Raw genomic sequence first — 27,133 nt, forward strand, 5'->3', positions numbered from 1 at the left:
TATCAAATATCATTTCTAATATGGCAATGTCAAAATAGATAATATTGCCATCATCTACACATCGACTTCACCTAAAGTGTTATACTATTGTTGTTTTTGCTTAGAGTAACATAATAAAGCAAAGATTTTATGTAAATAAATCAACAGTTTAAAATAAGCCTTTAAAACATTTTTATTTCATATCATTTTTAAACATATATTTTGTATTACACCTTTAAATTTAATCAAAAGAGGTTGTCGGCGATACTGTCATATTGAGGACTTGAAAATGCAAATCTTTCTTATACACTAAATACTTCAATTCCCAGAATACGACAGTCAACGTACTAAATAAATTATTGGATTATTTTAATCGTGAGTGTTAATCGATTCTTATAAAGTATCTTATTAAAATACTATGACGTAATGATTTTTTTCGTAATAATTAGCTTTAAATACGGGAAAAATATTAAAATTTAGAAGGAAAGGGAAGCAATAATAGCCTTATATATTTAGGTACTCAATGTTTTATTAATATTATGCTCACAATCTAAGAAGTGTATAGTTTTAACTACAGAATAAATTAAACATCTGGTAATCTCTATCAAAGATTAGTATAACACCACCCTTTTAGTTTACGAAAATATAAAAAAATGACCTTTTCTTTCATTATTAAAATAAGTCACAATATTTTACAAATACGTCAATCTCATTAGGTATTACTGTACTGTTTGAAAAAATTAAATACTTTATTAATTTTTTTTTTAATTTTTTATTGCAATATGAATATTTTAAAGGGTTTTGGTTTGTGCATTAGCAATAAGTACTTATTCTATTTAAAATACGCTTATTCAATAGTTCGCAGGTAAATGTATATTATATCTAAGTTTTATACACTTTATTTACACAAAATTTATATACAATACTAACAGATCTTCACAGTGAATAAAAGGTGATATTAAATAAAAAGTAAATACATTTAAGTTATTATAAAACTAGTGGTAAACATCACATAATTGTTAACAGTAAATAATGCTAAGTAAAATATGATTTAAGTACGATCCATAAGCATTTAAATTGAAAATGTAACTTAAAAATAGCTTAGAATTTGTAAACAAGTCGTTTACAAAGATCAAAGTGAAAATCTTATTTTGTACAAATTAAGATTTTGACAAGAAATTAACGTTATAACCGTGATGTTTGCTTTCAAACTACAATCAATATTACAGAATAAACCTGGCAAGTCCACTTATACTATATATTACAATATTTTGCACTGACCCATGTAACATCACAATTTTAAACTCAGTTTTTAAATAGCAAAAACCCTTATTTACGAATAAAGTAACACACATGGGGTGTTGATATATTATATGTATGTCACGAAATGATTACGGTTTTTACTTTTCAAAAATGTGATCTTATTTAAAAATGTGACTTCGATTACTTAAATATAAAAAAATCTTTCAGGCTTTTCAATAATACTTGATAATGAAGTACTTCAGAAATACTTATAAGTTTAACGTAAGGCGATATCGAGGGATTTAATTAAATCACATATCACTTTTTTTTAATATTATAATAATATGTCGAGAATTGTTGCTAATTTATTTTGACAGTAAGAAAAGTCTATATCTATCCTTCTCTACTCGAGAATCTTAGACAGCACTATATCGTTCGCGGCTACCGCGTCGAGGCTGCGTATTCGCTTGATGTCCAATTTAGAAATGTCTTTATCTGTCTCCCTCCATAGAAGGGGGTTAGGAGAGACGGCACTAGGGAGATGGTGGTAGGCTGTCGTCACTTTCCAGGTAAGTGACGTAGTTGTCTTCCCCGCCGTGAGCAGGCCGTGGAGGCGGGAGTGAGGGTATGTCGTAACCGTGCATCTGGAAATAAAAATATTTGTTTTCTTAAATAAAGATAATACTTCATATCTTGCAGTTCTATAATAATTTTTGATTATGATATTGGAAAGGAAAACTGTCTTTTAATTTGTTTTCTAATTTTCTGAAATAACTTGTCATATTAAAATATGAAACGTTATTTCAGAAAAATAAAACTAAAGTATTTGCCGTCCGGTCTTCGATATTGCAGGAAATTAGTGGAGACCGGCTTTATGCGTTACATGTATGTACAGAATTAAGTAATACAAAATATGTGACATCGGCTTAAAACAGACTCCTACAAATTTAGCTGAAAGATTGGTTGGTCAAAGCAGGTTGGTCAACATTATTTTTTTGACAATATCCCTATTTTCCACATTTCGTCTGGGTCGCGTGTGCTTAGAACAGGAATAGTTTTCTAGACTTCTAGTATTAGCTCTAGTGTTAACGCCGTGAGACTGCTTTAAACGATGATGGGGTGGTCACCGATCACCAAGTCGGTTGGTTGGGTCAATAATGAACACGGTGTATTAAGATACAAGGCAGAGCTATCAAGTGACCTGGTTGACGAGCTGCTGGAAGGCGGCGCTGTGCTGCGGCGCGCGGTCGAGGTCGGCGTGCAGCGCGAAGTCGGACAGCGCCTTCCACGGGGGCTGGTACGCCGTCACCTCCAGCGCCAGCGAGCCCGCCTCGTGCCGCACCGGCGACCCCGCCACTAGCGGCACACCCATGGACATGTAGCCCAGGCGGCGGCCTTCCTGTACCGCACCGTTAATATCATACCTTGTGGGTTGACAATTACTTATGTCCACTTCGCTACGAGTGGCCCGAGAGACTCTTATTACGAGAGACTCGGGTGTGGTTTACTTGTATACATTATATAAGAATATACGCTGTGTATTTTATTGTATAATGTTTATTTGATAAGGAGTGAGAATGCGCGAAAAAATATTTTTAGCATGTAGATACATAATTTATTTCCATTATACTCATAGTAGTAAATATGTATGATTACGACCAAATTTGTTTATGTGCGTGGAGAGACTTATATTGATAAGGAGAGTTAAGTCTCTCTCGACTCCTATGTTAGAGTAGGATATCATTTATCATCAGACTATTTAACATTTAACTTCTTAAAAATCACTAAAAATCATAATAATTGTATTCAATGTAATCCCAAAGATGAAATTCTACTCAGGATTCAATTACATAACAAAATATAATCATTTATTCAGACTATCACCTTCTCTTGTTGCATTTGCATTTTCAATTGTATCGTCTTCTTCTTATCTTTGCATCGTTTGTTCTGGAACCACACCCTGATGACCCTCGGACTGAGACCAGTCATTTCGACCAGCTGTTCCTTCATTAAAGCATCGGGTCTCGGATTCGCAGCGTAACAAGTTCTGCGAAATAAGAGTTACTATTAGTTAGTGTTAGTTTACGATATAATATTGTTGATAACAAAATTACGGTTTTAAGATAAACAATTTTATTAAATTAATACAAACCGTATTTTATTAAATAATCATTTCAAGTAGTTATTAAAATAAAAATAGCTTTCATTTTGTTATTTTATCGTTACATTTAAGTTTTCAATGTACCGACAAATACAAAACGATAGTATCAAAAGTTAAATTATTTTGTAATTGTAATATTCTCTAAGCTTAATCACCTCAAAGCTGTGCATACAAATTAAATGACATAATATGTAGCTTAATTAGAATTTCGGAATAATTAATTTGAATAACATAATTGTATATTAATAATAAACATGTCGGTGCAAATATTTGACGATGTATCAAATGAATATACTTACAAACTATAAGGTTTCCAAATTCTTATGTTTATAATATTATTTAAAAACTTTATTATTATTGTAAAGATTAATTACCTAAGTGTGTGTAACTGTTTTTCGTTTAGTACGGTGCGTACTCGAGTCGGTTTTCCGTCAGCGGCAGCTCCTGGTCGCGCCCGACCACTCTTATGAGAACCTGATTCACTGCCCGAATCTGAAACAACAGTACATAATAAAATAACGACTATTCTTCAACCGTGTTAAAAATAACTTTTAGCAACGTCAATTTTTATCGCCAAAAGGTTGTAATATACTCTCGAATCGCTTTATTAAATAGATTACCTGTTCCTACAAGGAGATTGTCATCGGACATTCGCAAAAAATTGAAAACATAAAGGCAAATCAGATATCGGTATGATTGATGTAACATCGTACTGGGTATATTAATCAACTACCTACCTAAGATGTTAATGATCACCTTTAGTTATCTGAAATGATAATTCATAACGATGAAAAATACAAAGTTTATGTAAAGTTTTATTTATTCTCTAGAATGTAATATGCTAATAATTGTTAACTTTTCGTTTAAAAGATTACCTTTAAATGATATAGTACGTCTTACGTATTATAATTCGATGATGTCATCTCCACTTATTAGTAATATAAAGATGTTTAATTGCATGTAAGGGATAAACTCCGGAACTAATTATCCAATTCTAAACAAATATTACTAATAGAAAGCTATATTATTCTTGAGTACTAAGATGAAAATGATATGATATCGATTACATCTATGTCGTCTAATTTTGTTCATTAATATATGGCACGTGCCACGGATGGTCACTGGTCATATAAAACAATAAAGAACTATACCACTAGTCTTTTATTTTATTTTCACTAGGCCAACCAACAGTAGATACAATATAATATCAAATATCACTATTTAACATTTAACAAAATACAAATTAAACGTAATCAATGATTGGAGATGAGAATTATAATATATTTTTTTAACTATTTTATAATAAATAATAATAAGTCTTATAGGGTTTGAATTATTACTTATAGCAATAGCTAATCACAGCGAAAATATTATTGAATCAAAGGTGATTAACTAGGGACATAATATATCATTACTATAAATAAAGTTGACTATCACATCTAAATGAAAGTATCTACATTTTAATACTTTTATACTAATAACTATTAATTAATTGATATAATTAGATAATATTTAATTTATTTTGTATTAAATACAAACAAAATATGAATATGAAAAATATATTTTATATAAATTACATATCCCCTATATTTCGGGACAAAACAAACGCTGGCAACCCCACTGAGCACGGGTGTCTAATTACACTTAAGCCTACTTCACACCTAAGCTAAGTCACTGGACAATTGGACATGCTTAATTAGACATTCCGTATGACGCCTGTTTACAAATTCATAAAGGGTTATTTGTGAATTGTGCAGGGAGATGTCAAGTATTAAACTGTAATAATGAATGAAAAGTACGTACACGTACTTAGCTAAGTTTTTAGAACATTCGTTACGAAAAAAATGTAGTAAAAATTATATATTTTTTTTAAATAAGATAATTGATAATTTTGTTGAATATAGGTTATGTATAAAGTATTTGTATAAAAAAAAAAATATCTGTGCAGCGTTTTAAAGATTAAGTTCAATTCATAATTATTGCGTGGCTAATTAATTATTATAGCAGAATGGCAGGATCATAGATTCAATATTTATTATAAAAAATAATCACGTCCGATTTTAAAATTAGTTTTAATAATGATATGATAATGAAATTCAAATTTGAATGTAGAACGATTTGTCAACTACTTTCGTAAAATAACAGAAGCGAAATCGTAAAGCAGCAATGGTTGTCTGATATAAATCCTTAACTATGGCTTTTGTATATGTACCTAATAGGGCATTGAAGGTCAAATTTAGGTCGCACAATATAATTACTAGATAAAAGACACTCGAATTTTCACGCGGCGAATTAAAGGCGGCGGCGGCTTTGTCGGCTAACATCAAAGTGAGATAACGTACAGTGAACAGAACAGGTACTGATATGAAAATGTTTTGATAAATTGCTACGTTTAAGTTTTAATGACATTAACCGACTTTAAAAAAATATATTATTGTATTATTTTTTAATTTATAAGTACATAATACCTATCAAACAAACAGCAGATTTGATGCTAACTTTTGTATATGCCGTGACTTTTATTTTTTCCGAAAGTGTTTTGTGCAGTACAATAATTATGTACCTATTTGCCTCTTTTAATTATTTAAGCACGTTTAGTTTTTTTTTTTATTATTTAACTAGCTGTTACTTGCTCGGGTGTCTTGTATATTCAGTATTGGTAATAAGTATTTAATTTTATTAATTAAAGTATCATGCTCGTATCATAATCCTAGGAAACAGTCGATAAGATTCCGTCCAGTCATTTTAATATGATTGAATACCAAAATTCCCAATCAATATAATATTTAAAAAAATACACTATGTTTTTTAACCTACAAACCTTCCAACTGCCAAGAATTTACATTGATCAAGTAACTTAATTATGTTAAAATATTAATATTTATTTATAGAGGAATAGTCTCCGCGGCTTCGGTATTGGTATTATTCAAACAATATCTTTATATATTACAGCCTATGTGTTATTCTGATGTATAAGCTATACCATTGTAAAGTTTCATTAAAATCTATTCAGTAGTTTTTGCGTGAAAGAGTAACAAACATACATACAAACTTTCGCCTTTATAATATCAGTAAGGATTATTTATACCCGTCCCGGCCTCACATGGTTATAATAATAATTAGTCTGTATACAACTTTTAGGAAGAAGTATATGCACGTATAAGTCTTGATTCACTCTGTTTATTAAAACTCCATTAAAATCCGTTGCGTAACTTAAGAGATCTAAGGGTGTAGAGGGCTGGAAGCGACTTTTTTATACTATGTAGAGATGATAAAAAGCGTGGAGTTACTCACAACTCGATTAAGTTCTTTGTCTTTTATTGAGAATATATATTATTAATTGTAGATGAATTGTCGCTGATTTAACCCAAAAAAAGTTAACTACTAAGTTTTATGCCAACGGTACCTTAACATTGAATATTATGCTGAATGACCACGATTCAAAAGTACATACAACTTATTGAATTTAATATATATATTTTTATGTTTTATTATACGAAAAAAATATATATTGAACAATTTTTTCCGCTCGCTGTACGTTAAATCAGTTCAATCAAAGCGATTATCGCGGCGATGTTATTACGATAGCGACTTATCCCTCATTATGCGTGTTGTTGATAATGAAAACAACATCCGACTGATTTTATATCGATACACAGATTCCACATAGAGATAGATGGGCGTAACTGTCATTATATATTTCTAGTTAAAATTGTAATCGTTAAGGATATTATAAATTAGCATTATAGCATTAAAAATAGCATGCTAGTTTTCTATTAGTTACTCAATACTTACTTTACTTTGTATATGTAGCATGCTACTTGATATAGTTTTTTTTTTATGATATAGGTAGGCGGACGGACAAATCGTTAGTGGTCACCACCCCAAATATATAATGATATAAGAAATTAACTATTCCTTAATCACCAATGCACCACCAGCCTTTAAAACTAAGATGTTGACTCGGGAGTTATGTAGCTTTCTACCATTGAATAGCTATTTAAAATTGAATCATTAGTTCCGGAGATAATTCGCTACAGACAAACAAATTTTACCTCTTTATAATACTGATATACGAGCTTGCCAATGTATAGAAGTGTTACTTCTCACTTCCAAGTTTGGCCTGTTAGAATATTATTAAGAATATAATAGAGAGTCGTCAATATTATCTATAGTTCTTGAAGTAACGAGCAATGTTTTGATTTATATGCATTTTTGTTAACAGTTTTTCGGTTATTTTTTTGCATATATAACGAAAATCTTGCTAGTAGAGAGATTATTTTTAGCATTAAGCCCCTATTTCGTGGAATATATATACTGTTTTGTGCAATAAAGTATTTTATAAGTCCGAAGATTCGTATTCTTACCTGACATAGAGCCCAGCTCATGGGGATGGTGTGAATTATTGTTGCTAAGTGTTGTATTGTTGTTGCTTTCCGCGTTACCGCTGTTGCTGCTCGTGTTTGCACTCTGTTGGAATTGTATAATTATATATTGATATAATAATATGTTGATAGTAAAGCAAAGAGTATGAAATATAATATCGAATATAATAACGAGAAACTAATATCCAAACATACAAACTGTCTCATTTTTAATACTTAGAAGATAAACTAAACTATTATTTCATAAATAATAAAATTTAAATAGTCAAATTCTATTATTAATAAAAAAAAACAAAAGACTGATAAAATTATGAAATAATTACTAGAACGCTTATCTTAGTCGATGTTTAATCTACACTAAATAACGAAAAGACTATTTATTTATTTGTAAATATAGAACTGAAAATCTACTAAACCAACAGACATAAAACTATACTGTAAGACTCAGTTTCGGAGGAGGTTTTAGTTTAAAATGTTACCATATATTATTGCTGCACTTCCCAGTTACACGCTTTAAATTTAGACCAATGACGTGACATGCATGAATTTAATGAATGTATTGTTTATATATAAAGTAACTGTATATAACAAAGGTGAAAAAAATATTTAATTATTTATTAACAAAAGATACATACTTTCTCTAAGACATCGTGATCTTCCCTACAATATAAAGCACCGCCTTCTCGTAACGCGAACTCATCGCCTGCAACAAAACATTAAAATGTAACTGATTTAAATATATTATATTAAGCACATAATAGTCACACGTATAAATCGATTTATACACTCGCTAGACGTTAAAACGGAACAACGAAAGCGATTATCAAATTAATATTATCGCGATTGCGAGTTATCCATTATTATTTTTGCTGATAAGAATAATAACAACTATGCTATGTACAATGAGAATAAAACGATCATATATCACATAACAACAACCTTCTCCTCACATGGAGAGGAGGCCTTAGCCGAGCAGTGAGAAATTTACAGGCTGCTAATATCACATAAGGGCTCAACACAACGTGTAACTACCGCAAATATAAGACATAATTACCTGGTATTAGTTGTCTTGCGCACGCGCAACATCTGAAACAGTCGATGTGATATATCTTCGTCTTCGCTCGCATCACGAAATCGTTTTTACTAAATGATGCGCCGCACTTGTCGCATTTCGTACCGAATAACCTGTCGACAAATTTACATATTATTAATAAAGGTGTTGTATGATAGAAAATTATTTTTGGATGGAGTTCAGTGGATGGAAAATGAACGTAAATTGTTCGGAGGGAGGTGGTTCGTCGGTGAAACCTTTTTATTTTCATTTGGGCTTGTGTTATATCTTTTCATGTTTTGAGGTGAGTTCAATGTCATAGATTTGTTTTTTAGTATATACCTATACCCGTTCTCCTCGGTAGACTCAATATTCCAAACAGGTAGGAGGTCTACTATAATTTTGTAAATTTTAACGATTCTGAATTTGGTAAATACAAATATAAATGTATACATTGTATATAAACTAATTCAAAGTTTTTGTTACTCAGCCATTGTCTGGTGGTGTCTACTTACAGTAGGTATATATATATGTATATAGATTGTATTGTTAATACGTCGTCTAGACTTTCAACAGTTTTCAGTTGATTCTTACAAACGTGATCATTGTTTTCCTAAAATGAAATACATGTATACAACACCCGAAACATAAGTTAAAACGTTTTTACATCAAAATCGTTTCATTAAAACATTACATATAGAAACTCAAATTCCTCTTTGAATACAAATTTTCATTTCGAAAAATAAAACGTCGATACTTGTATAAATACTTCTAATCAACACAATGAAACGTATACACTATACAAGGCATGTACTTGTCTATAGAACGCTATAAAGCTACACGTAGCGGTATACGCGATGCTTTTAGCGAGATTGCGAGGGTGCCTTTACTAAGTGCCGGTCAATACCCCTAGAAATAAGTTTACGGTTAGGGTTTTACGATTTTCGCGTTACAGATACCGTGAACAGGTTATATATTTCGTTATTTTTATTTTGTAAAGAGGTTTTAATTTGCTTTTTTGTTTTGTGTATTTTCTACAGTTTTTTGTTTAATTCTAAGCTTTGATATTTTATTTATTACAAATTTGTATCTGTACTAACACTCGCTGCTCATCTCAACTTCCTACAGGTGAAATATAATTATTTTTACAACAACCCGACTGCAGCGCAACCTACGGTAGGTAAGTCTAAATCAAGCTAAATCAACCAGAGACCTCCTCAAAATCGGTACAGCCTTTTGTTATGAGGAGTTTAGTGATAAACTCACGTACAGAAGAATTAGATACAATATTATAACGGTGAAGATTTTCTTTATTTGATAATCCATTTATTAAGAAAATTTATACTATAACACCTCGATATGATCCCTATGGGGGGGAGCGGTAACGCTTAACGCGAGTAACCATGAGGAGCAACTATCGAGTTTTTAATGTAATAAAAATACAAAATAATTTAAGAGAGTGCTTCAAGCGATATTTAATGCAATAATCATGATAATTAATAATATCTAAGAACTAAATTAGCGTAACAAAATCGATCTTTGATTTATTAACAAAATTATACTCTTATAAAATTTTATTCTCAAGTAATAATATAGAGCTATAGAGCACTTTGTAATTATATACCTTAAAAAGTACATTGTAAATGAAATTAAATGTTACCCAGACTATTATTCTTTAGTTACATCTTTAAGGGGTGTCTTTTCAAAGGGGTGAGAATCCCTAAGTATCCTATCCCTAAGGGAAAGTAAAGGGTTACTTAAAATTTTTGTTATCGAACAAAGACCGGTAAACACACCTTATGTGAAAATGAAACAATAAATAAACAAATGTCTATATGAAATTATATTAAATTATATTATATTAATTATATTAAGTTTAATTAATTTTCAAATAAATAAATAAATGTCTATATGAAATCTTCCCTAAGAACCTAAAATTATCTCTACCTATATATGAATATAAAAGCAGAGATATAGTGATACTGATAGTTTGTCTGTCAACGCACGGTTCAAAGTAAAGTCCTTTGTGTCTAAGAAAGGCTTTAGCGTTTTTTTAATAGGGTCAAATCTAATATATATTACCTATTTATAATCTATTTATTCAGGTTGGCATTTTTGAGCACTTTTGGATGGGCCATACAATGGATGGGCCATACATGGACTGAATATTAATATATTGCAACATTTTGAATATGTATTCCTATACAGTCGTTTTTATTTTATTTTTTATTTTTACTTTATTAGGGAAACAAACAGTACAAGTCATTCTTAAAGCTATAGCATAAAAATTAGCACATATACTAGTAAAGCTTCCACTTATAACTAAAAACATAATAAGAGCAGAACAAAATTAATTATAATATCTAATATAATAATAATAAGAAAAAACAAACCTATGAAAAAAAGGCAAATTTGAAAAAAACAAATAAAAGATCTAGGCTTTATGGTTCTAACAGTTGCTAAATTTCCTGAATTTAGCAACTGATTCTGTAAATATATCAATACTGGAAAATTTAGTGTTATTTTCATTACAGACTATATATAAAAGAATTTCGTTATTGAACTAACCGAATATTACCGACTGTGGACGGTCGAGGCAAAAATTTCTCACAGTACCAATGTCATTTGGGACCACTTACCAATAGGCAGCACATTTGCCAGTCCGAGAACGCAAATAATAATGTAGGACCACCTGAGTACCACGAACCACGTGATTCTTCAATATTTCGTATGAACGTCAACGGGTGAGCCAGTTCTATTACTGGCATAAGGGATGTGACACACTTTAGTATGGCTGGCGACGCCTTTATTATAGAATAGGAAGAGGTTAGATTAGACCGTGTGATCCATCCACAGGAGTTTGAAGGGTCACAAGATCTTAGTTCCCAAGGTGGGTGGCTCATTGGTGTTTTAAGGAATGGTTAATATTTCTTACGGCACTAATGTTTATTAGGGATGGTGACCACTTTCCATCGGGTGGGTAGTTTATATTACCCAGCAAAAAAAAAGTATGTTTTTTTATATAAGTAAATACTAAGCTAAAAAAACAGTTAAATTCGTTTAGTTTACATATTTCCTCCGATGATAAATTCGCAAACGCCATCTAGAGATTTCAACATCTGTTCACCGTTCGAATGATTGACAGGCAGCTGTGAAAACATCGACCACACACGAGATGTCAAACGTAACGCGAGTGATATTGCCTATTTTACTCGCCCGTATTTAACACCAATATTACCCCGCTAAATATAAAAGCTACTAATTTTTAAAAAAATCATCCTTTATGATTTACTTTGTCTTTTTGTTTTATAATAATTAGCATCGATTCTTTGATACTGGATGTCTTTTTGAGGTCCAAGCCCCGAGTCCGGCCAGTAAAAAGTTATTTTGTAAGGAAATGTTATAGGGAAACGATGAATTTCTAATTTTCCATGATAACTTACCTACATGCTCGACAGACAGAGCTGTCTTCGACACAGTTTGTTTGTTTTTTATACTTTCAAACGTATTTTTTTACTTTTAAAAATCGAATGACCGCCATATTTGTAATTTCTTATTATCATTATCCAAGTTACATGTGCTTTGGGTAGGTAAAAGAAAGCGAAACGCAAGTAGTGGGTACCCATTTCGGGAACTACTTATAATCTATCCCTGTGCAAAATTTCATTCGGATCAGTTCGGTCTGTGGCAAACTTTCGCAATTATAATATTTGTAGATAATTATAAATGTGACTTTTTTTTTAATTCGTAATTAAAAATGTACTATACCAATTAAATACATTACGTTTATACCAGAAGATACGGATCATTTTGGAGACGATTTTCGTATATAATATTATTAATTATTATATAAACTTATGCGTTCGCAGTTTTAACCGATTTAAATTTAGACTATGGACAAGACGTGAATTTTATGTACATAGGTACGTATATATACATACGAGTAATTACATAAATAACAGAGACTGTATTTAATTTAAGGAGCATATAGAAAACTATCGTAAGGAATGAAAATCCTTGTTGTTTTCTTCAAATTATATAACCATGGATATTATTGAATGTATGTATAGGTATCTCTAAGTGTGCGTTCGTTTCAAAATTTCCGTTTGTTTATACACAGTAACGGGAGACGCACGTGCTGTCTCATCTTTCGCTAATTGCGGGGCGTGAGGTCGTCCAGATTTAGGGCTGTGTTGTCTATGATTTGTTTTATGAGGCAATGAAGTCACACTGACATGACTCTTGGCACTGTACTGTGAAACGTCATACACGTATTGAATAAGCATTATTTTATACCGATGGCTAAATGCACAGTTGATTTATAGTCCACATGAATTTACATAAAAACACCTAATCTAGTGATCCAGTTTTATATTTCTTAGGGTATCGCAATCCGACACCATTGTAAAGAGTTCGAGCACCACTTAAAAAACATAGCGGGTTGCTACTGACAATTTCTCACAGATTTTTTTTTTCTGGTTACACTTTGTTTACAACAAAGAACTTAAGATTATGATAAATTAAACTCCTTATTTCTGAAGTTGGCTTTAAATGTAAATATATTTTATTGAAAGTTCCTACTGTCATTTTCCCTTCTTATAATAGCGGTATAAATACGTAATATCACTTCTTCTTGAAAATAAACATTACTGTAATTTTTTATAGATAGGCTAAAGTAGTGGGTTTAAGTCCAATTGCTCATTAAAAATTCGGCTTAAAATACCGGAATATAGTCCGTTTTTTTGTTTATATTAAAAGTAAACTTGTTTTTGGATTAGTCATTAATTGATATGTCCTTCCTCTGCGTGTTTCCGGACTTATTTAATTAAAAATATTAATAGATATAATGTAAGGATGTTTGGTTTGTAATTTTATATGTAAACAAGCGTGTCCGTTTTGTTATATTTCTATGTTTATTTTTACTTTTTATATCGACTGCATTATTTTTTTTTTGAGAATCATATGTTCATAGCAATGACTTGGTTACATACATACTTACAAAAAAGGTTTTATGTTTTAAAAGTTATCTAAAGTTTCAAAAACTATTGTAACATATTTGGTAGTAAGTATATAGAAAACTATTTATTAGGAAGTTCAATAGTGATTTAAATAAATGTTCAATCAGCCATCATATAAGTAGTGAAATCAAATATGATCATAGATAAAACTCAATTTAAACAATCACACCTACAACGATCGAGTCATGGGAAAACACGTAAATTAACATAGAAATATAAAAACAAATAATGCATTAGACTGAAAAAAGTAATCGATCTTCCGGCGAACGGAAACGAACCATAGACATATCGGGTTCCCGCCGCCCGCCGTGCTGTCAAACTGACGTTTGTTTTGGCGCCAAAATACATAATGCTGGTTTGTTTTTCTCGGCACATCACCGTTCAAAGCGGCAAAGACAATTCGTGTTTCATCCAAATTATTTTTAAAGGTTTGTCATACGAATTTATTCTTTATTACCTAAAGAAAAAAGTTGACGGGGATAGCAAGAACGAAGCCGTGTAAAGTTTTGTTTGCTGATGTGTAATTCTATATTTTAGCCGCGAGATAGAAGGGTGAAAAGGTAAACAGCCAAGTTATTTTAGTGAATTCATCTTTAGATTTTGTCTGTGTTTAAAAAGTGGCGCCGAGATGAATTATGATTGACATGTTATGAATTTTTTTTTAAACGACTTTAGGGTTTATTTTGTACCATAGACTAAATATAGAGGGGAGCTTTTGAAATGTAAGCCGGACTATAAATATAATTATAAAGTAAATATTATACTCTTATAGTTAGTTTCAAGTTTGTGAGTAGGTATGAGAGACCGATATAAACAAAAAAACGTTATTAAAATATGATTATCGGTTTTAATTGATTTATTTGCATTGCGTCTCAAGGTCTAGTCTGAAAACTATACTAGCCGCCGTATAGATATCCGAGCGGCAAAATTAAATTTTACCTACTTGTATTTTACAGATTTATTTTCACACTAGGATAGTCGGTATGATTATTTGTTGTTGCTTGGTATTATTTATTAAAAATTAATTTTTAAAAATATAAGGATGATTTAGTCTTTGTAATGAATATAATAAAATGATTGTTTGTTCGAAATGTACCGAGAGTTAATTGACAATTCAAACGAATGAATGAATAAAAGAACTTATAAATCATCTTCTTGATATAAATTCAAAATCTAGCATCCCATCGCATTCAACGGATAAGAGATTTAACATATCTTCACACTTGATTGTGGTAGTCATCGTGACTGGCTTTCGATAAAAGGTCACGGGTTGCGATACAGTTCAAGTAATATAAGCATTAATGCTTGTCTGTCTTTGATTGTTTGTGTTTTTGAAAGATGATATAATGTGGCTTTAGTTATTGTAAGTTGTTTATTCGTTAGCGTATAATCTTACAGTAAGTATTGCAATGCCGTCTGCAGCACATACTAAATATATCACGCAACTGGGCACGAGGGCTTGCACCACCTTACTACTGCCTAATACTTCTAATTATCTATTACTTGCACGTGAGTTAATAAGTTCTTAATTTTAGTAGGGTTTTAATCCATAAAATAACGTTTATAAGTCGTATAGACAAGTTTTGGGTATTTTAAAAGCTAAATAATGTCATCGATTCGAATGATAATCTTCATCTTCTTTATCGTGAATAACAGGCAAGACAGCAGACAAAAGGAGACGTCGGGAGTTGAATAGTGTTATTATTTATTTCCTTCATGCATTTATCCCCTTGATTGACATTGTATAAACCATTCATTTCATTGTCCATGCGCAGCCAATCTTGGGATCTAAGATGATATAGTCCTTATGCTTGTAAAAACATTGGCTCACAGTATTGATGTTAATCTTGATATCACGTTGGTGCTACGTTGGTGTCTAGATTGGAACCAAGGGCAGCCAGTCACAACACTTACCTAGTGTAATCTCGTTTGCAATACGTCTTTCCGTCTCGCACGAAGCACGTGCAAGATTCGTCTAGGAACTGCCGGCATTCCTGGCACTTGAGGCACGCGGCGTGCCATTCCAAGTCGGGCGCCACGCGCAGTATGTACTGGTCGTGGATTTGGCCGCCGCATCCCACGCAGAGGGACAGGCGGAGTTTCTCTGTAAATATCAAAGATAAATTAATAAGTGTTTTTATTTTAATAATTTTGAATTCTTTTATTTTTGTTTCGATAATACTTATACCTACTTAGGTATACCTATAGATTTATGACTAGGTAGGACCTATATATTCTTTGTGGATATTTTTTAAGACATTTTTCCTAGCATAGTAGGTACAGCATCATCTTATGTAGTCAAGCTCGAAATTTAAACCGTATAGTAATGATTAATGATTTATTGGAATTAATCCGATGAATTTTATTAGTAACATAGCGGTAAAATTACCTAACGCAGACATTACATGTATTGCTTGAACTGTCTTGAACTTGGTACTCATTCCTTTTCTAAATCCTTACGATTCTAGTAGTGTATCTATTCTATTCTATCTATCTATTTAATAATATAGTTGCAATCAAGACTTTGATTAATTAAATGCAAAATTACAATTTCTTCTAAATCTAAATTACAAATCAGCTACTAAGAAACGGTGAAAATGAGCGGAGTTTTCTTTTTCGACATTTTTCCTTCGAAATTCTGTTTATGAAAATGTTTTGAATTTTTATTTGGACCATAGTTACTTCAGTCACAACATAGCCTGCTTTTGTTATTATTACCTACAGGAGAGATTTAATGCTTTTAGCTAGAGACCCCATTCAACCATTCCAGCCTTTTAAAGCTCCCCTACTAATCGACACTCCGAAACTGTCCAATGCCCACTGTTTTGTAAGGTTTTCTAAAATCAAACAAATCTTAAGCAAACAAATACTTTCTATTTCAAATTCCGTTCGGACTAAACTTATGACAAATAATTCAAGTCTGGATTAGCAAGACTATTATTTTTTTACTCTTTATTTAAAGAGTTCGATCACATAAATGACCTCCTTTACCAGAAAACTAGGCTTAGGAAATGATGCTCTGTATCATCTTACCCTCAAACCCAAAGACAATTATATTACTACTAATAAAATAATAGATAAAAAAATAACAACGTACATTAATTCATAAGATAAGCGTATACAAATAAAAACATTGATTTCACTCACGTTTCGATAACGATATAACCAGTTATAGTTTAGATTATATAATTCTATTTTTCTAATCACTAGAGAAACATAACGGCCGGCATTAACTAATTACTTTGGCGATACATAAAGGCTAGCGCAAACACGACGTTTAAATTTTTAAACGCGGGAAAGAGACGAAACGATGGAGACATTAGTGGGTGTGGTCCAAACAGACCACGCCCATCAGATATTGATTCGGGCACAGATAACTTATTCATAATTCCGTGTTATACGTTGTCTATGTCATCAGCGAGCGTTTTATCTTTAAATTCGAGTAAACATTAACAATTTTTTATTAAAACAATACGTTTATAAGGAATGTATGGCTGTTAAAATTGTTAAGATTGTTTTATAGATACTTTTTTACTATGGTTTCTTTTCCTTCTCGGTGACATTTCTTTTTTGTTTATTTTGAGCGTGTATGTTTGTTAATTGTGCGCAAAATATTCCGCCAATGGTATAAAATGTCACTGAATTGTTGGGATTGAAAAAATTGGACTAATTCAATAGAGCAAAATGTTTTTCCGTTTTGACTATAACTCATATCACAGAAATATATTTACCTACATCCGAATTAATATTTAATAAACCTATCATACAAATCAGGTACCTACCTGCCTAAGATATAGGTAGGTACCTACCTCATTTCAAAATTAGAATGAAATAAAAAGTATTGAATTATACGAATAAATCATGAAATTATTCCTTCCATAATCGGCAATTGTGACTCGACCGGAGAGAGTTCAGATGCAGAATATAGGTACGTGTTTTCTTAAGCACGGTATTATAAACAATTTCAATCTTAGTATAACTTTTAATGTATATATTGTCTAGCTGAAATCTCTATACTTACTTATAGCCGTATAAACTAACTACCAGACCAATTCGTTAGATTTTATAAGCTAGGAGTAAATAACAAAACTTACGTAATAATTTTGAGAATTTAAAAAGCTCAAATTATTAAAGCAATAAAATTAAAATCGTTAGTTAAAAGTTAATTTTGAAATAACGAACGGTAAATTTCGTCTCTCAGTCGACGTTTCCGAGAAAGATACACTTAAAAATTATACTCTTTATTTTAACATTATTAATAATTGTTTAATTAATTGCACTTTATTACGCTTTGATGGATTGTTTTAAGATTTTAAAAGCTGTTTTATGATCGTGAATGCTTCCGCGATTTTAATTGGGGAAACTAATTAATATTTCAACAAATTCAAAGTAATATTTGAGTTGCGGTGTGTTAAAGTTTATGATCTCACAGACGGTCTGGATTTTTATGTGAATAATTGCTCAAACAAGCAATTGGAGAAAGGATAATTATGAAGTAGAACAAAAAACATGTTATATAAACATGTTATTTTTTTTAAAGCAACTCAATTTTTTTCTCCTCAATTTATCAACTGATTTTTTTTCTTTCTATTAGTATTAAAGTGTTTTTAACTTGGCATATTAAATTTAAATCTCAATCAAACATTGATAAATAAGGCATATTATTCAATACAAGATTATATTAGTGACAAAAAGCGTGCACTTAGTTGTATTCGTTGATATCCAGATAGGCTATACATAAATTTAGTTGTAAGTACTTTCATCAACATTATTATCATCATAGGCCCATATTCGTCTACTGTTGGACCTAGGCCTCTCCTTGCACGCCACTGTGTCTTTCTTCGGCTTTAAGTAGTAAGTAGGTACTTTATATTTACATAAACTCTTTAAATTGAAATGTTGAAAAAGAGTAACTGAGTTCGTCCTCTCACCTGTAGCTTTACATGTAATGCATGCTGTAACAAGATGATTTAAAAGCTGCTTTTGCTTTTAAGAGCTTACTTGAATAAAAACTACTTTGATTGGACTTGATTTTTTTAATTAAAAAAATTAAAATCAGCGTCGAATTTTGTCCACTAACGAAAAATTTTTTAACAAAAGTGACGTCAGTCTGTCTTTGTATAAAAACATCAAAATATACTTATTCGTAAGTAGGCTTTTAATAGCACTTTTGAATCGTCATTTAACTAACCATAAGTGAAACCACCACCGTTTCGGAATGCAGATTCTACCGAGAAGAACCAATAAAAAACTAAGTACCTAGTTACTCTTTTTCAGCATTTAAAAATACAAAGTCATGTTAGTTAAATACAATTATATACCTTTGTATATAATACATCCTGCCTGGAAGTCAACAAGTATAAATTGTTAATCTTAGTAAAATGATCAGCGAAGACAGATTTACCTAAATAGTGGGAGTGAGTTAGGTTCATTTCTTGAGTTTCGAAAAGTGGCGCTAAATAATTGTCTCAAATTATTAAATTCTTTCATATCAATTTTGAGAACAAGCTTAATACATTCTCAAACGCATTATATATAAAAAAAAAAACATGAAATTAAAGCGAATCTGGGAAACGCAACTTCTATTTACCTATGTATGTATGTAATTAGTTTGTAGTAATGTACGTAAATCTTCTTCGGAACGCGCTGCATACCGACAAAACTTTCATGAATATTGTGACTGGTAGATACTTTTTAGTACGGCATTATAAAAAAATGTCTTCTCATTTATTAGTACACATAAATCGTAATGTGCTCTTACACACACACACACACACACACACACAAACAAACACACACACACACAATATTCCTCACTTAATCCGATGAGACGGGACATCCACGCGCAAGACCAACGACTTATGTTATTTACTATGTATGGTAGTGAATCTGCTAACTTCGAAACTCCGGTCAGCTGCCGAGACGACAGAAAAGCTCAGTAACTTTATATAGCCTTATTTCGGGATATTAACCGAGGACTTTGGAGCAGCTTGGTCAAATACGTTCCAAACATATTCAGCAACAGCAGGAAGCCTTCGCCTAACAGCTGTATTGTAAAATTACTCCTAATTTTTTGTCAATGCAATTCCGCTACATCCAGTGTGTTGATATGGGAGAAGCGTGGTGGTTTAAGCTCCAAAGCTTCTTCTCAAAGGAAGAGGAGGCTTTAGTCCAGCAGTGGGAATTTTACAGGCTGTTACTTTTATATATATATTTTATTTAATTTGCATTTTCGATTATAAATAGCATAAAAAAAAACTCATTTGACTAACGTAAGCAGATACGGCCAATAGATTTAGATAAACAAACATCATACAGAATATTACAAAAATAATCTATCCATTGGAGATGTCAAAATAAAAACAATCAACTTAAACATCCAATTAATGACAGAATCATTAACTTTGTAGACGCCGAAAGGACTTTGTTAATGATGTAATGAATTTTACGATTTTAATTAGACTTGCTTCATTTAACGACTCGATTTTTTATTATACTTTAGTGTGGCAGTAGCTTTAGTTTAACAGTTATTTTGTACATAAAATAGTTAATGATAGTTTTTAATGTCAAACTTAGTAATAAACAATTACATTGTAAGATGTGAGTCGGAAAATAAAAATAAATATATTACAGTTGACAAATACCACGCGTTTCCATGGGTAACTTCATAGATGTGAATGTGAACCCGAGGAGATAGAAGAACTGTGTGATGGATTACACGTAAGAAAGAAATGGGTAAGAAGAAGACAAGAGATAGAGTTGATTGGAGAAGAAAAATACCTACACATTGATGTCATTATCTTAATCTAAATATATATACATAATTACATATAAAAGCGAAATACTACTCAGTGATTAATCACGAAATCTCTGAAACTATAACACCTACAAACTTGAATTTTGGTAGGTTCCTTATAGGGTGTAGACATCCGCTAAGAACGGATTTTACTGAAGGGTTAAAACGGGGGTTGGAAGTTTGTGTTTTGTCTATGAACTTTGTCAGGGGTAATGAATATAGGTAGACGCTCCTTTCCCCTTACACGCTAGTGAAGCCGCGAGCAGAATCTAGTAGGTACAGAATACTAACAATTATATTTCCTACGATTAAGCGTAACGTTATGGTTGTAGTTGGAACCTTTAAGGGTCAGAATCGAACCTGTTATGTTCTAATGAAAAACGACCTTTATACCGATGTATTGTAATAGCTGATAACGGTATTCATCAATGGTTAAATCTCATTCATGATGTGGTGTTAATTTTTATAGTTTTCGCGCTCAACTGAGTCACACGTGTATATGAACATCACACGTACGAACCGGATGTGACGTCATAATAACACTTAAACATTAATATGACTCTAATTCAAAGTTTTTTCTAAATACTCGGCTGATTTCTTATAATGATATTCTGACGACGAGTTGCGGTCATTGACAATTTTTTTATTTCTTTTGTATAATATTAACATAAGTACATTACATATATGAATTTAGATACTGATACTGTTAGAAATATCTTTTTTTTTTCGTTTTTATAATATAATACGAGCGAATTCAAGATCCAAAAATATTTTTTATTCAAGTAGGCTCATAAAAACACCTTCGAAACGTCATGTTACTGAAACTCAGTGGTTACTCTGTTCCAACATTTTAATTATATAATATGACAGTAAAGTACGATTATTTTTTTATACAATCTGTTTACAAATCATCAAGTCTACACCTTTTTATTTTTAATATAATCTTGTATAGAGTAATATGCTTTATTTATCAATGATTTTTTACATAAGCTCTAAATTTTCTAATAGGCCAAGTAAAAAATAAATGTGGACACATATAATAGAAACGAATAGCGTGTCCTAGGAACGGTACTAAGGTTTACTCTTTCCTCCTCGTGTATACAATTATTGTAACCGTTACCTACAAAATATTATCTATATTACTGTGAATATTTACAGTCCTACAAGATATTGTTGTAAACATTTTGCGAAGGTGTTCACCGTCACCAGTTTTTGGTGTTTTTCTGGATTTCAACTTACAATTCTCATTTAAGATACACATATTATCATCTGTGCCATCTTCGTTCAATTAAAAGTACGAATATTATTAATTAAAAAACTAAAATAACTTGGGTGTTGTTAAACAGCGATCTTGTTTACGAAAAATCCGATCATCGTGTCCATAAAAATACTTATAATTTATTTATTTACGCATAAAGGTTTACAACACAAAATAATCTTATATCGTCATATTTAACCTTACAACTATAGGTAAGTTGTATTTCACGTATAAACTTTACAAATTAATAACTCATGCCTAACTATTACATCGGTATCAATATTTAAAATGGGTAGCGGTTTTTGTTGGATAATTGGTCCTCCTAAGTAATAAGTTAACGACCGAAATTGCGTTTTTATATTATAGAACAAGTCGTACTCGTCTCTGGGTTTCCACATACATTATACAAAATAAGTAGATTGTAGTACAAACTTATTTCAAACAAAATGTTAAAAGCTTAGAGCCGTGGACGTTATCGAAGACGTGAAAACAAAATACAATAAAAAAATTATGATTAACTAGTTTCCGTCTGTGGATTCGAACGCTTGTGCTCTGGGTATTAACTGTAAAGGGTACCCTATATGCTACTCCAGACTATCTATTTTTGGTCCAAGTTTAATTCATATCCTTTCAGCCGTTCCAGGGTGGTTGAGTAATAAAGGATTAAAAGGTATCCTATATGCTATCCCACACTATAATCTATCTCAGGTCCAAGTTTAATTCATATTTATTACCGTCTTTACTATATATGGGGCACGTGCCCAGGGCCTCCATCCTGAGAGGGCCCCGAAGAACCAACAATTTACCAAATTAAACCAAAAAATATCTAGCAAAAAGGCCCCAAAATCATGGGTACCCAAGGGCCCCAGTATTGCTTGAGACGGCTCTGTTCATATCCTTATAGCTGTTCTGACGCGGTTGAGTAACAAATATCCATACGCATTGATAATATTAGTAAGATTAGGTATGTTTTTGACGCTCATTGTCGTAGTCGTATATCACGCTCAATAGGCTAGTCGACCTCAAGATGGTTAGGAGAACAGCACGCAGCTCTCAAGTGGACTCCCGACATTTGAGCTTGAATATCGGTACTCGACTTGCTACTCGTCAAATCTATTCAGGCCAGTAGTCAACAGAAATAATCCGAAAAAATAATAATCAAGGATTAGCATTTTAGAAAAATTTTTGTATTTTTGCCGCCATTCCACGCGGTCGTTTTTGTACAGTAACTTTTTCGATTTTTTATTAATATATTGTTAAGGCCTTAGAGTTTATAAAAATATATTACAAGGTAGTAGAAACAAACGGCAAGAAGAATAGAGGGCCGTCTATAGTGTCGTTCTAAAACATCCATGAGACAGTGAGCGCGTAACTTTTAATCATATGAAAACAAAAAAATATATTGTCATATAATTGTTGTGTGATAGTAATTTAGTTAAACCTGTGTGAACACATCTAACCCACACACGTAACAAACAAACGTGTGTGGAGCTGGTTTTAAAAACGCGTGCGTTAGAATTTATTGTGTCAATAATGAGTTGCGCCGACGCCGATCTTTGGATCTGGGTATATAGGGGTGGGGAATGGTTTATAATAAATACGAAATTTATTTTACGCGGGCAATTTTCATGAAATTTAATTAAATTTGATTGGTGGATATTTATTATGATATTATAAAGTAACCAATGATAGTTATTTGTGTAAGTATAAATACCAATCACTAATAATTCCAGCACTGTACCAGGGCATTGAAGATATTTAAGGTTTATATTTCGAGTAATGGTGGTCACTTACCAACGAAGACAACTATTATTTCGTCTACCATTTTAAAAAACCTAATATTATTAAAGCCATTTTTTAAGACGTTTGTTTCTTCATAGTCGAAGGTCTGGTAAAAAAGTCTATTATATCGTGGATTGAGATACAGGATATATTTTATTTTTTGGAACAATATTTTTTACTTTAACGATACTTTACGCTGACATATATAATGAACTAAATAAATTAAAATAATGTAATTAAATAGTTACACTGTTAAACCTAATTATTACAACAAAATATAATATAATTTAAACAAAGAAATATTTTTTTTTAATCTTAATTGTGAACATAAATGGTTAAATAAAAGAAAAGTAATAAATAACTGAATAAAATTAACTTAACACATTATTATTGTATAAAAAAATCTGTAATCACTATTTAATTGAAAAACAGACGTTGAAATCTCATTTAAACAATGGTAGTAGTTTTTTCGCGTAGTCTACGCGTTCACGCATCGTTCATCCCATTAATTTGAATCTTTGTTGTAGTTGCCAGTGGTGGGGCATCGGGCTTTCCCCATTACCTCACAAGCTTTGTATGTCGCGTCATTTATAGAAGCTTAAAAGACCGGTATCTTTAACTGTTATTGGCACGTACGTGAAGTTTTCTGATGGAACCGAAAAGGAATCGCGTCGGCTATTATTTTTGCAAAAAAAGTTTTAGGAGGCCTCCAACACACGTTATATAAGCTGGTTTAAAACAAAGAAACATACTCTTATTTATTATATCCTTATCATATAATGTCAATAGTTCAACGTACATATATTTATTTGAAGATTTCAAATATGATATAAAAATCATAATATTACTTTAGGTAACTTTGAATTCATTCCCAAATGCATTAAATTTAATCTGTCTTTATAAATATCATTATGTTTCTCTGATTGAAATATCTGTAATTCAATTATTAATTCACACACACATTGCTAAAATTAAATTTAAAAATAGAAGCCTAATTAAAATATAATGCACAGATTAAATAAAATTCTCGAAATTCAAATTGACAGCCCTACAGTCAATAATCCGAGTCGGCACAACAAAGGCGGCGCGCTATCTCCACGATTACCATCGGGGTAGCGATGGTACTCTACACTTCTGATACTGAATATATCGTAAGAAAGTAGATTTGTCTGTTTGTGTAAGTTATACGTTGAAGATAATATTGCATACGGATCAGGAGTATAGTAGCAGTCTATTAAATGAGTGGAGATGGCCCAGTGGATAAGATAAGTGGATTTTAACCAACAGTCATGAGTTACAATCCGGGCTATGAGAGTTTATTTTTAATAGAGTCTTACATATCTATATTGAATGTTTTTTTGAGGGCTAGTAATTCCATGATATATAATTTCATGATATATAGCACCAATATCAACTTTTCCAAAAATCTTTATATAAGAAGTTGGAATAGACATTGCTTTCTGTCTTAGGGCATCTCCTATTGTTTTGTGATTGCGAAAAAATATACTTAAAGTTTCAGTTTACTATAGCTTAGGCTTATGAATTGTCATTAAATTCGTTTAAAAATATATCCTTTAAGACACGCATCAAAATCGTGATATATTTAAAAAAGCTTTTAAATACCACATAAATATTTAATACATAAGCTACACTATTTTTTTAATCTCTAACATAAATATCTATAGAATATTATCTATAGAATTGTGTATTGTATTATTTTGTATACTAGAGTCCGTCTGCATATTTATCCTAAGAAAATCAAAGATATAAAGATGATCACATGATCATCTTTATATTTTTGATTTGTTCTAGTAGTTATATTTAAGAGTACGACACTAGGCTACGTAAGAGTATATATGCGGGAGAGCCTAGCAGTAACTAATACATATATTGTATACTAATTGTAAAATTCATACCTCTAACTTGAAGTTGATATTAGTCCTTTCATTAATCCTTTTATTAATTATAAATCCTCTCATAGTGAGCGTCTGCGTCGCGAGAGGTGTACCTATGCAAAATTTCAAGTCTACCGGACATATATTTTTGGAGATCTCGCGATGATTCATCAATTAAAAAAAAGTGGTATTTCGCTTCAATATATGAGTATAGATTAAAAGATAAACAATACTAAAGACTAATTAATGATAATTATACAATCTTATCTTGTAAATTAGCAAAACCCCCTAGATATGATTTTATCAAATGTCATATATTATCTAATAGAGTTACAGAAACACAATTAAACGATTAGTCTGTCCAGTTTAGTCTGAAATTAACGTCTTAATAACCTTCAAATCACGCATAAAACAGTGGTACTGTGGCTTAATGACTTGGTAAACAATTACATTTCACGTTACACTGCATTTAAGGGCGTAAATCCTGTGAAAGATATGAACAAACACAATAATATTGAATCAGTAAGTCGTTGTAAGGTACGGAATAATAACCCGTATGGAAAGTCTTGTTGGTTTAAAAATGTTTGTAAAGGACGCGGGTTTGAATTAGCGACTACTACCGCGGCATCAGTAAAGGGCCAAAGGAATGGGGCAGCCATTTTGTAAAAAATATTTAGGACATTTTTTTGAACATGTATTTAAATTTTGAAGAGCTATACTTTGTGATAACTTAAACATGATCACGAATTCCATTCGAAATTGAAATTTCTTCATCCAAATTAATTTAACTCTTATGTCAGTTCTTATCAATAAGTCATTATTTAGGTGAGACTGCTGCAAAAATATAATATATTGTACCGACTTGTTGATATATCTATAATACAATTTCATTTAGGGTTCTTCATAAGCATATGTCATCGTTAGTTATTTTTTATTATTTTATGATTATTTTGAATTCTAAACGTATACGTAACGTGGCGCATCATCTATTCTATCGCAAAGCAGCAATACTTAGTATACAATTGAGTTTCTTGCCGGTTTGTCTTGGTAGAATCTACATTCCGGACCGGTGGTAGCTATACTTTAAATAGTTTGTTAAATTACGATTCTAAAGTGCTTGTAAAAGCTTACTTGAATAAAGTATATTTTGATTTGGTATGATTGTTGTGTTACGGTTTGAAAGATATTCGTCTTTCAACAAGTGGATGAACTCGAGGCACAATGGACATTTTAATTTATCTTATTTAATTACAACGCGTACCAGCTTAATCACAATCAATATCGCCATCACTAGTAAAAATGGGTCTATCCTATCAGTGGCGTCAACATTACTGTCACCCTACACGAGTTATAATAGATAGAATAAATACACAGAGATAGGGTTTGGTCGAAAAATACCTTATTGTACGAAGCTGGACCGGTGTTTGACGAGTATTAACACGTTAGGAATTAAGTAGTTAGTGTTTGTTTAAGTCTAGGTGAATTGTTGCTTTTCAAAATAGTATGTTCTTTGCGAATTTTACAAGAGTTTCCTTGGACGAGCAAATGGGCCACCTGATGGTAAGG

The 27,133-nt window shown here is 31.4% G+C and overlaps 1 protein-coding gene across 2 annotated transcripts in view; it reads right to left on the reverse strand.

Annotated features, from left to right (window-relative positions):
- Positions 1-792: 792 nt before the first annotated feature.
- The window catches only part of LOC125072683 (insulin gene enhancer protein ISL-1), a 50,699-nt gene continuing 24,358 nt past the window's right edge, over positions 793-27,133 (reverse strand). The window contains exons 2-9 of one of the 2 annotated variants that reach the window (XM_047683347.1): positions 15,751-15,940; positions 8,822-8,952; positions 8,403-8,470; positions 7,750-7,852; positions 3,757-3,874; positions 3,106-3,268; positions 2,470-2,620; positions 793-1,886 (exon numbers count right to left, since the gene is read on the reverse strand). In XM_047683347.1, the coding sequence (XP_047539303.1) occupies positions 1,780-1,886; positions 2,470-2,620; positions 3,106-3,268; positions 3,757-3,874; positions 7,750-7,852; positions 8,403-8,470; positions 8,822-8,952; positions 15,751-15,940 (1,031 nt within the window). In that variant the 3' untranslated portion in view covers positions 793-1,779. Of the gene's footprint in view, positions 1,887-2,422; positions 2,621-3,105; positions 3,269-3,756; positions 3,875-7,749; positions 7,853-8,402; positions 8,471-8,821; positions 8,953-15,750; positions 15,941-27,133 lie in introns of both variants that reach the window. The other variant, XM_047683346.1, reaches the window with a different exon arrangement.

Source organism: Vanessa atalanta, chromosome 22, assembly GCF_905147765.1.
Source record: "Vanessa atalanta chromosome 22, ilVanAtal1.2, whole genome shotgun sequence".
Lineage (NCBI taxonomy): Eukaryota > Metazoa > Arthropoda > Insecta > Lepidoptera > Nymphalidae > Vanessa > Vanessa atalanta.